This window comes from Zonotrichia leucophrys, chromosome 2 (genome assembly GCF_028769735.1).
Source record: "Zonotrichia leucophrys gambelii isolate GWCS_2022_RI chromosome 2, RI_Zleu_2.0, whole genome shotgun sequence".
NCBI classification, from domain to species: domain Eukaryota; kingdom Metazoa; phylum Chordata; class Aves; order Passeriformes; family Passerellidae; genus Zonotrichia; species Zonotrichia leucophrys.
Genome location: NC_088171.1, coordinates 10,521,007 through 10,533,329, shown reverse-complemented (window position 1 = coordinate 10,533,329; position 12,323 = coordinate 10,521,007). Strand labels below are relative to the sequence as shown.

The following is a 12,323-nucleotide window of genomic DNA, read 5'->3' as shown; positions in this document are numbered from 1 at the left end:
TTACAATCACTAGATTGCTACAATCTAGTTTAACTGTATAGACAAAAAAGTAGCATGTGTTTTATGTTATCATGGAAAATTACTATTAGTGTGCTTCACTAAACAGTTGTTGCTATTTTTTGCTACTCACTTCCGGAAACCTGATATTTCTTGATGTAACTGGCATGTTTCTGATGGCTGATGATAATTTTTCTTTTCAGGAGTCTCTTGAGTGCTAGGTCTGTTGAGTGTGTGGATCATCACTGATATCTTCTATTTACAGTATGTCCAGAATAACTTTCATGTTAAGGAAATGGCAATGGAAATTATAAAACATCTTTGTGTAAATTGTGATGACATGGAAGCTTTCAGATTACTGTACAAACTCATATTTTCCTTTTTCAGGGTGTTCTAAGGATACACTTTATTGAAGCTCAGGACCTAGAGGGGAAAGATACTTACCTAAAAGGGATTGTCAAAGGAAAGTCAGATCCTTATGGAATCATCCGTGTGGGCAACCAAATTTTCCAAAGCAAGGTCATCAAAGAAAATCTCAATCCAAAATGGAATGAAGTTTATGAGGTATAACCAATAAAAATACCTTGTTGTATGCTCTTCTTCATGGAAGAAACAAAAGAAGAAATATCCTCTTTCTTCTGTTAAAGAGGCTATTTTGGGGGTGTCCTTAAGGAGCTTCTTGATATCTCCCTCTAGAAGCCTAAAGTTCTGTAATAAAACAGAAAGTCTCCTTTTACTTACATACATATTTTTTTCCTTTTTTTTTCTAGACTGAGCATCAGTAATTCTGAAAAATTAGTTTGGGCTTTTAGAGCCAACATTGACAAATTTTATCTGAAAAGCTCTTAAAATTGCTCATTAAATTGAAACTTTTAAAAGCATTTGCTTACTAATGTATTTTACTGTACAAAGTTACTGCAGCTCAGTGTTTTACTGTTATTATGCCATTTAACCAAGCTGGTCAGTTTTACTGATAATGCCCTCTTACTAATGTATTTTACTGTACAAAGTTACTGCAGCTCAGTGTTTTACTGTTATTATGCCATTTAACCAAGCTGGTCAGTTTTACTGATAATGCCCTCTCACTGAACTTCCAGGCCTTAGTGTATGAACATCCAGGACAGGAGCTAGAGATTGAGCTCTTTGATGAAGATCCAGATAAAGATGACTTCCTGGGGAGGTAAATGTTATGGAGAATATGTTTGTATGTATTGGAAAGAGATTAAATATTGTATTTTTTCTTCAGTTATTATTTTTATTTTATTGCAGTTGTTCTGCTCTCTAATTGTATTTATCAATCAATTATCTTGGTAGTTAGGAATTCCGTAACTACTTCATGTGTGTAAATTCATTTATATGCAAATGTGTCTGGGTGTGTATATACACATCTATATGTTTACATCTTTTCTGAACAAAGCAGGTGAGTATTGTGGGTACCCAGAATTGTGCCCTAGCTTCTTTAATGTCTGTGAGCTAGCACTAAGTCTTAATTCTTTCTTCAGGCAAAGTTAATACAGTTTTATAACTCTGTATCTTCTTCATCTTCATAGCTTCTAAATGACTGTCTCAAGTTTGTTTTTCCTCTTAAGAGCTGATCTTAACTATTTGATTACAGAAAAAATTTTACTGTAATGCTTTTACAAACATGACTCACTCTTTGACTCCAGAGGCCATAGGTGTTTGCTCATAAACATTTCAGGGGTTTAGCCAGCTGTTTCTCCAGTAATTTGTCACCTTTATTTCTTGCAGAGTTTTGGAACTTCCCATTGTTGCTTTCCATACAGAGTAGAGCTCCCTTGCCTTTCCAGCTCCTTCTCTCTTAACAGGAGCAACAGTACCTACTTCTCATTAAAATTAAGAAGTAGGCAGTACAAAGGTTTCTTTTTCTTTGCACTTCCCTAATCTTACACTGAAGTGATGGGAGGAGGAAGTGACCTAATGTGTACATCAGTACTAATAAAATAAGAAGCCAGACAAATGTTCATGCACTGGCATGCAGATGTCTGCTCTGTTTTAATTTTTAGCAGATTCCCTGCTACATTTTTAGCTTGTGTGAACTAGAATTCTCCCAGACACTGCCAAAGCATGAATTTGGTCATAGGTGCTATTCCCAGTGGGTAGTTTGGATGTGCTCTCTGTTTTGAGAGTTGGGTCATACACATGTGAGTTACATTGTTCCTTCATGGTTACAAAATGGGCTCTGTTGTAGGCATTTTCCTGAAACCCTGCACTCATCTTTGCTCAGCCATTTCCTTCCCTGCTCCTTCTTTTCTGAGGGGCTAAAAGAATAATATTCTGCTCTTTTGATGTCAGTGGTGGATAATCAAGGTGAGGCTTGAGTTCTGTGCTAGATCTTTTGTTTCTTGGCTAAAATATTACTTCTTTTTCTCCGTTTTCCTAGTTTGATGATTGATTTAATTGAAGTTGAAAAGGAGCGTCTTCTAGATGAGGTAATGGAGTTCAGTCATTTTTGGTTTAACAAGACCCATATGTTGTACATGTCGTTGTTCTTGGATTATTTTTTCCTGGGCATAATTCCTCTATGTGCAAGAATAAACTTAATGCTGTAGAAATCATGCCCTGATGATCAGTACAGTGGTTTAAGAGATACCTTAACTGATGAAATCTGAAAAATAATGACATTCTTTGTTGGTCTTGGAGTTTTAAGGTTACTCCTATGCAAATGCAAAAAATAGTAACTTAGATATTTGGTGAGAAGTTTTTTTGCAAGAAAATAGTTAATTGCTGGGCAGACTAATTTTTATCCTATATGTAAGAGAGATTTTGTAGGAACATTGTGCAGGGTTTGTTTTCCCAGAACATCTTTACAGAACTTTAAGAATTTTCTTGGTATTTTAAAGATGCTTTTATATATAATGTACAATGTTTGTCTGGGTGGTTTTATCATTCTGTATTGTAATACTTTATGCAAAATAAGAATTTTTTATGGATCAGATATTTTCAGGTTACGTGGAGTTCAGCTCTGAGAGATTCTTAGCAGACTTCAGTGCTCCCTAAATGTCCTGAAGAAGTAATTGCAATCATAGATTTGTTTGCCAGATTATTTCACATTACTTTGCTTAATTTTCAGTGGTTTACTTTGGATGAAGTGTCCAAAGGAAAGTTGCATTTAAAACTGGAATGGCTCACATTGATGCCAACTGCTGACAATCTAGACAAGGTATTAAAGGAACACATTACTTTCCTTCTAATCTTAATTGTTTTGGGGTGATTTTGTTGTGAATTTTTCATGTATTTGTTAAGTATGTAACCAGATCTCTAGCTGCTGTGAATTTGGAGAAACAGCTTTATTCCAAACTGTCTTTAGAAATCTCATCCCAGCCATAAGTGTCAATGGTTTAAATGAGATTTTCAAATGCTTTTGTGGTTCTTTTCTTTCCTCTTAATGTTACTGTTTGAGAATGTCTGCTAACATTTCATTACTTGGGAGACAAAGCTGGATATGATGTTACAATCTGTCCAATCTAAAAAAAAAGTAGGAAATGGGGTGCAAATATTTGTGCAAATGGTTTTGAAATGTCTATATGAGTCTTGAAAACTTACTTTTTATGCTTCATGCTCTCAATTTGTGTATGTTTGATCTTTGGGAGATGTTTGGGGGTTTTTTTTGGGTTTTTTTGGGTTTTTTTCAGAAAACAGACAGAAATAGTAACACTTGCTTTCCAGGAAGGCTTACAGTGTGTTTTTGTTTTAGGTGCTAACAAGCATTAGAGCTGACAAAGACCAAGCTAATGATGGGCTTTCCTCTGCATTGCTTATTCTGTATTTGGACTCAGCGAGAAATCTGCCTGTAAGTTATGTTCTCATGGATACCCTTCTGTCAGAGTCTCTTGGGTACTCCCAGCATGTCTTGCTTGGTAGTGTGACACTGCTTTACTAACACACATTGTGCCATCTTCTCTATAATTCCTCTCCTTTCAAGATGTGTGATGTAAGGTCTACTTTTTTAGTAGCATAGTCTTTAGCTCTATATTTAATAAAACATTATTCTTTAATCAGTGTGGTTTTTCTTTAAAGAATGCTCCTTTCCTGGACTTGAAAGGCTGCATGTTTTTATTCCATGATGTTTTCCATACATGGTATGGGATTAGCATGAGGAATTTTAAGGAACTAACTGGGAAACAATCCACTTCCATAAGTTCAGGTGAACTTGCTTGCTTTGGCTTAGGGTATTGCTGGAGATTTTCAGGTGCTGAAGTCCTCACCATGAAATCAGTCCTGTGCAGTTGATGTTACAGTGCCAGAATACTTGTGTGAGATTTCTATCAGATGGTTTTTTGCAGGGTGGTTTATTTGCTTGTGCAAAACCTAGAAATAAATCATGTTCTCTCTATGGGTTTATCCTATGGGACTCTAAAATAACTTGTTTTGGAGTTTACTTCAGGTTAGTAAAGTACTGTTCCTGCTTGTAATTGATAGCAATAATAAATTTAACCCTACTGTAAAGAGATAAGTGAAACTTAACTGAGTTTTGCTGGTTTCAGTATTGCTATTAGATGAGAGGTTCTGGAAGTGATGACTAAAATATTAATCAGAGAATACAGTTTTGAAGCTTTGGATTTTTTTGCATTTTGCAGATTTGTCTGCTGAAATTTAGGTTAAAATTAAGTTAAATCCTAGTGGTAACAAATAAAACCTTAGTAGCCCAAACAATTTACATGACTGACTAGTGATTTCATGTCTGTTCCAGGGTGTATAGAGCAGAGTTTGGAAGTGGTATTTCTAGGCTATTTTAAAAGCTAAAAAGACTCATTTGGAATAGAGTTGGAATCTTCATGTTTCCTTTTTAACCTCACTGTATATTGAATTCAGGCAAAATCTGTAATCTTAGCAGAAAAGAAATTAGAATTACTACAGTACAAAGTAAGCAGGAACAGAATAGAATTATGGTGTGCTTAGTATCAGTTTCAGAGTACTGCAACAGACAGAAAAAGTCTGTCTGCCATCTGTTTTGTGTACTAGATTCAGTTGAACCAATTTATGTATCTTTGTGTTCAGCTACTGAATTTTACTGAAACAGCCACAAAGCTAATGTTTGGTAAAATACACTAAAGCCTCTTACTTAAAATAAGTGGTGTAAAGTTCTCTCCTGCACCAGTTCCAGTCTTTTCCACATAGCTCTGATTCTCTCTTACATGCTCCAGCAAATACTGAGGCTTTGTCATAAATTATTTTTTTTGTTTTAAACAAACATTCTCTAACATTGTTTGTTTTAAACAAACATTCTCTAACATTGTCTCCTTCCTTTGGAAAGATGAGGTTGCAAGTCTCAACTTCTGCCTGCTTGTGCAGACAGTATTTTAATTTCAGTGCATTTAATCAGTAGATCTCTAAACTCTAGGGCACAGAAAGGGGGAGTTCTTTGCACAAAGCAGATAAATTAGGAAATTTGGGAACAGCATCCCGAATTTCCTATTGCTGCATTTGATATTCTGTCTACAGTATAAGAATTGCCTGGGTGGGTGGAGAATGATGGTCATAGTGTGGGACCTGTTTAATCCTCTTTCTTCTTCCTCTACCAGCCCAGAAAAGCAGTTGCAACAAATGACTCCATATTTAACTTCAAGTAATTTTCTTTCCAGTGTTGTAAAGAATATAACAGAAAGTAACATAGAACAATTGCAAATTCCATGTACAACTTTACTACAAAAGAATAATATGATACTGTGTTAAATCAAATTTTCCAAAACCAGAGACCAAAAGGCTTCACAGTTATGTCACATAGGGGGAAAATACCATGGGAAGACTTTTTTTTATGCAGGAGAACTGAAAATGTTCCTGCACATTCTACAGAGACAATGTCATGGAACTTCTACATGAACTGCAGTTAATTGTAGTAAATAGAGCTTTTTTATGGCCATAGGATTCTAATATGGAGCAACATTTATGAGACTAAAAACACGATATTTGTTGGTTTCTCATGTTTTGCTCAAGTTCAGTCATAGGGGTTGTGTAGAGAAATAGCAAATTAATGTCTTTGATTGCTTGTATTTATGGAGAAGAGAGAATTCAAAGAGAATGGTTAAAATTACACTGACCCTTATTAATAGTTTGAAGATTTTTGTGCACCACTTTAATGTTAGAGTGAAAAGTTTTCTACAAGAATAATTACTTTTTATTACCTTGAAAATTGCCTTAAGTGAATGCTTATCACTGGTACATTTTAGGTCATGCCCTCAGCCTTGTTTTGTTGGAGTTACAATGTTGACTTACCACAACTCAGGCCTTTCTTTTGCATCATAGTTGTGAGTTTCTGGCACACTGGGATGATTGATCTGGAAAAAAATAGAAATGGTGTAGTAGGCTTGTCTCTAAGTTAGTAAACATTAGTTGGATCTGCCATATAAATCTGAACTACCAAGAGTGAGCCTGGAAAGTGGGTTAATATATTTGAATAATTAATTAAAAAACTAAAATTCAAAAAACATTCCACCTTGCTGTGCTACAGAAAGTCATTTAATGGATGAAACTATTTGTAATGAGAAATATTTACTTTTTGTTTCTTGCTGTTTTCTCTGGAATCCTTTGACTATTTTCCTTAACTTTTCTGTGTAGTAAAGCTGCTTATGCATTCATTCTGCCACAATCCCATCACTCTGCTTTCTCCTTCCATTTCCATCTTCCTAAGAGTATCTACGAGGGAAACTTTGGGTGTGGATACTTAAAAGAGAGGAGAGCATCTGGACTAGTCTTTTGTGAAAACACTACCTCACTCTATAGAGCACTATTTGTGAGTTCTCTGGTATTGTTTGTATTGTACCTTTTCTCTGCCAGAGTGTGGATTAGTGCTACTAAAGCCACTCACTCTAGTGGAATGAGAGCATGCAATTTGTTTTCCTGCATGGTTTCAACAAGTGTGCATTGTTTTTGTGCTATTTTGATTGCATTTTAAAGGCTACTTAAATTTCATTGATCAGCATATCATTGGGTAAGTAAGTAACGTTTTTTGATAAAACCCAAGATAAGTTTGTTGTAAAAAGCTCTTTACATTTAACTTAAATTGCTGATTCATTGAGAAATAAAATGAATACTGTACTAGCACACTATGTGCTGGTTAATTGTTGGCTTTTAATGCAAAGAAATTAAAATAATAAAATTGCAACCAATAGTTTCTTCAAAAGGTGACACACTCAATGTTTGTAAGGACTTGTAACCTCTCCACACTGGTTCAAGTTGTTTTAAAAATGGGTGCAGTTCTTTGTGCTTCCCAGACTATAAATTCCCTTGTAAATTCTATCTCACTCCATGATGCTCCTTGTTTTGCAAATTCCCAAGCTCCTTTTCTTTTTTGGAAATTAGTCTGTAGTTGGGAGAATCCAGGCTAGGGTGAGCTAACAAGTAATACTTTTTTCTTGAATTTAATGTTACAAAACTATTAAAAACTGATGAGCCTCTGAGTATCTTACACTTAAATCTGGAAGTACAACCTTGGTATCTTCAAAAAGACTGAGAATCTGCTCAGAATAAGTATCTTTTTTGCCAGACAGAGGTGGGTTTGTCTTTGGAGATTGTGCAGATAAATTTTAACTGGCTGGCCACATCATAATCCTTGATTTTAAAACACCTTTCCAAACCCCAGCAAAATCCTGTTCGTTTCTCTGTAGAGGTTAATTTTAAAGTTTCTAAAATGTTATAACCATTCTATAATCTTGTTTAAAATAAAGGAATGAGAAAGGCAATTTATAACCTAGAGTTCCATCATCTTAACATCCAAAAATGTTAAGGAGTTGCTATTTCTTTTAGTTACACCTATACCAGATATATCTTAAAAGTAATTATCATTAAAAAAAAGAAGCTGGATTAAGAATGTAGATGTTTTTTGTGGATCTTAGGATCTTTGTGGTAAGACAGGTTGTCTGTATAGAGCATTTATTTAGAAATCAGACAAAACTTTCCAAATCCCTGAGTCGATTTGTGAGGCAGAGTGGAACAGCAAAGAAAGCTGGGTCTGGATTCCCTGCTGCAGCACTGGGAGCTGCCTGGCTCTGCAGTGTCCTGGGGGCTGCTCTTGCTGCAAAGGAGGAGGAGGTGGCTGAAGGCCAGGGGACAGGAGAGGTCTGAAATAGCCCAGGGATAAACCCAGCTCCAGCAGCCCCAGAACTTCATTTGTTCCCAGAGCATCCTTAAACATTGGCTGTTATAAAACATTCCCACTGCAAGCCCAGTCTCTAACATGGAACATGAGTTACTGGGGAAGTGTTGAAAAGGGAGCTCACTTCCTATGGGGAGAGGAAAATTCTGAGTGATCTCTGTTCCTTTCTAGATAGTTTATTCACTGCTGCAAATCTAGGTTTGTGACACCAAGACATTCACCCATGTAAATCTGTTTAGCTGAAGTTAAGGTATAAGAATTGTGTTAGTTTAATTTCCAGAAGTAACATGAGTTTTATGATAATCAATAGTTTACAACAGTTTTGGTGTCTGTGTAATTTATAAATTATCCATATTTTAAATGAGCTCTTACAGGTAGTGGCTGTCTTCTGGTTATCTGGTGAGGATGCACACAGAGATAGCCCAAGCAACACTTAATGAGTCTAAAGAAGTAATGAGTCATTCTCCAAATCATATTGAAACAGAGGCTGGCTGAAAAACAAACCACTTTGTTACTTGTATAATTTATGGGTTTGTTATGAGGAGTTACTGCAAATGTCACTGGCTGTTAGAGAATTCCACAGTGTCATTATCAGTATATTTCTTAGATAACCCATCCTCTTTTCCTGTTACTGCAGAGACACTCAGAACCATACCAAGACTATTTTGTCACCCAAAGCAAGACCTTCCCTTTTTATATTGAGTATCCCCTTTCCTCCTCTGAGTCTCCTTCCTCCCAGCCTTTCAGCCACCATCTTCATGGACCTGCAGCTTCTTCCCTTGAAACCTGAGGCCTGGCTTTAAGACATTTGCCCCAGCTGATGTCCCTGTTGGCCTATCCTTGCTATGATTCCAGAAGAATTGGGATATGCTCAATATCCAGGAGTCAATGGTTGCCTGCCCTTATCTATGACCACATAGGTTTGGTTTTGAATTCTAAAATTCTTTGAAATAATAATATAGGAAGGGAAAGATTTGTATTGAATATGCAGGTGCAAATGGGAAGGAAAAAAAGTCCAGTAAGTTGAGCTGCAGTTTAAGATTCAAAATTATTTTGGTGAATTGTAGATGCCACCTGAAAAAATCAGGTACTTCTCTGTAGAGGACAGTCATTGCCTCCTTATAAATGTGGGATGGAAATAGAAAGAAAGAAAGAGATTTGAAAAGAGATCTTTCTACCAAAAGAGATTTGTAGTCATGCTGTGTCATGTTGTTATGAAAGAAGACACTGTGCTCTGTGTAGAAAAGAGGATTGCAGCCTGTGAGAAGCATGGCCTACTCCTTTTGTTCTCTTAGCCATTACCAGGGCCCTGGTCTTGGCTGTAGAAATTTAAGGTCTGGAGCACAGCACTGATGATGGGAGAAAAAGTAACCATGGCTGGCAGAGAAAGGAACTTGGAAATAAATAATGGAACCACAGAAGGGTTTGGGTTGGAAGGGACCTTAAAGATCATCTCCTTCCAACCCCTGTGCCATGGGCAGGGACACCTTGCACTAGATCAGGCTCCTCAAAAGCCCCATTCAACCTGGCCTTGAACATTTCCAGGGATGGGGAATCCACAATTGATGCAAACAAAGTGACACTTTTATCTTTGTCAGAAAACAAGGAACAGTGCTTCAACTCCAGTAAAGAATGTACCTGTTGAGCATTTAAAAATTTCCTAATGAAAACCAGTTAAGCATAAGTTTCAATGAGGAATAATTAGTTTCAATTAGTTTCAACTGGGGATAGTGTGCAGTCACCATCTTTGAAGCTCTCTAAGTACAATACTAAGTTCCTAATGTATCAGATAAATCACTGCGGACATTATTCCATTATTTTATTTTAAGAAATATAATGTTCAGAAAAATACCCCACAAAAGTAGTCAAACCTTATTTCTGGTTCTCTCAAGTTTAAAAGTTGGACTTGATAAGCTCCTTGCTTGTAGGTTGCTTCCAAATAAATATTCTGTGATTTTGTCCTGGATATTGTATGTTCATTCTGAAATAGAAATTTTCAAGCAGGATCCCAGGAATCTTTGGAATATTTTGGCCAACTGGAGTATATGACATCCCAAAAGAAACTGCAAAATAATATTTCTGCGTAAAGGTTAAGTCTCTTCAAATTTTAGTCACTTAGATTTTCATTTCAGAAAGGCATTTCTTTTGGCAAAGCATTAATACCAGTTCCTGTTCATAAACCAGAATGTTTTAAAAGGCCACTGTGCAATTTTTTATTGCCACAATCTACAGCTTCTTAAAAAGAATTATTCCTTGAAACAAAAATGTGTCTCTAAAGAAAAAGCCAGCCATAAGTACAGTAACTTGAAGTCTGTTTTATTTCCAAATCTTATTTTCTGAAATTATTTCTTATAAATTGAATGCAAATTTTTCTAGACATTTTGTCACTTAAAGAACAGTATATTAATCTTAATATAAAATTATGAAATTTCCATATTTAATGGAAAGCAGTGAGAGGTTTTGTCTTGCTTAGCCAGTTTAAATTCCTATTTTTAGTGTATTTACATGTCTTCATTCAACTGAGTAAAGTAGCAGACCTTCATTCTAGTTAGCATGCAGTGTTTGCATCACTTTTCTGAAGAGGCTTAAAGAAATTTGACTTTTATTATTATATAAATCCCTATCAATTAGATGTTGTAATTTCTCCCATAAAAGACTCCTTTGCATAATTACTTGACTTATCATCAGAGAAGCTTCTGGGTTGTGAAAATATGCTCAAACAAATTCTAAAAGGATCATTAAGAAGGCAGTTCATAGGGCATCAGGCATTAAATAAAAATATTTTGTGAATTATCGCTATTAAGGTAAAAAAAATGAGCAGAGAAATAGAAGCAGAGGGAAATTTTGTATATTACTTTTAAAGCAAAATAAAATATCCAGAGGAGAAGAGGAAAAAAAATTGTCTGATTTTTTTGTTGTGGTGGTGGCCCTTCATTGTTTTGTTTTCTTTGAAAGATGTTGTGGTTTTTTGTTGTTTTTTTTTTAAAGTTGATTTTTTCCCCCTGCTTTGTCCTATGTTGTCATGTCATAATTAATTAACCTAGTGAAACTGCTTCATTGCATGTCTTATTAACCCTTCCTATGTTCATTCTCTCCTGACTTAAAAGAATAATCCATTAGAATTTAACCCTGATGGCTTGAAGAAGGCTGCTGTTCAGAAAGCCCTGAAGGTAACATTAATATAGTTGTCCATTTAAGGTCACAAAAGTAATTGGAAATGCACGAATGCCTGCAACACTCTGCTTCCAACACTGGATGGGATTTCTATTGCCAGATACAAATTTAGTGTAATTCTGTTTCACTTGAATTTGATTTCAAGAGGCCAGTGTCAGGATGTTGTTAAAATTCTGTGGTCTGTGGTAATTTGAACTCTAGATCAGATTAGTGGAGTGCAGGCTGCTTGGGAAGAGTGCGGAAAAGTGCTGGGAACTGCTTTGTGGTAGTAACTAAAGAATGAAGGTGACATGAAAGCTAAGACATCTTCCACATACCCAGTGATACCTTATCACTCAGCTCTGAAGGATTGCTTTGGAATAATCTTGTTCCTGCTAGATATTTTCAGTAGGTCTTACATTTTTATATGGCTACTAAAGAAATTTAGGCCAGCTTTTTGGTAGGCAAACTTGGAAAGGGCTAATGTTCAGCTGGAGGAACTTGAACAAGGGACAGACTTTAATAGCCTGTCAATAACAAGTCTGTCAGTACCTGGTGTTAGAGGTGCATTATATGTGTGTGCACATTGCTACCTGCTTAATTTGAATTAAAATTATTCCTATTTACATATCAGCATGAGTGACAGGGTCATTTATCAACTCCTGTACTTTCATCATTTTATGAAGAAAGTTTCAAGCATCATTTTGTGGACAAAGAAAAAATGAAGATAATGTCACCTACTATTTTAAAACACCATCAGTTGCAGTGTAATATGGCTTTGTTTCTGTTCTGTAAACCTTTGTATTCAGCTTTATTAGAGAACTAAATATTTTTTTCTTAGAAATCATAAAAAAAGAAAGGCAGCATTCATCCAAGAAAGGAGTGCTTTCTTAACAGCTTTGTTTCTAAAGGAAAGTATGTGACATTAAAGTTGAGAATTATTAGTGGAAGTATGATGTCCAAAATGTAAGTTCAGATAAAAAATCTAAGTGATGCACTTTCCTAATTTAAAAATATAAAATTTTTAATCACTTGGTTGTAATTGTGACCTTACATGCAT

General features: G+C 35.6%; 1 protein-coding gene across 3 annotated transcripts in view; it reads left to right on the top strand.

Moving 5' to 3' along the window:
- ESYT2 (extended synaptotagmin 2) overlaps positions 1–12,323 on the top strand; it is an 80,542-nt gene that overhangs the window by 55,670 nt on the left and 12,549 nt on the right. The window contains exons 9-15 of one of the 3 annotated variants that reach the window (XM_064703911.1): positions 385–561; positions 1,095–1,177; positions 2,399–2,447; positions 3,089–3,178; positions 3,713–3,808; positions 6,647–6,748; positions 11,218–11,280. In XM_064703911.1, coding sequence (XP_064559981.1) covers positions 385–561; positions 1,095–1,177; positions 2,399–2,447; positions 3,089–3,178; positions 3,713–3,808; positions 6,647–6,748; positions 11,218–11,280 — 660 coding nt within the window. The remainder of the gene's footprint in view (positions 1–384; positions 562–1,094; positions 1,178–2,398; positions 2,448–3,088; positions 3,179–3,712; positions 3,809–6,646; positions 6,749–11,217; positions 11,281–12,323) is intronic. The other 2 variants (XM_064703912.1, XM_064703913.1) reach the window with 2 other exon arrangements.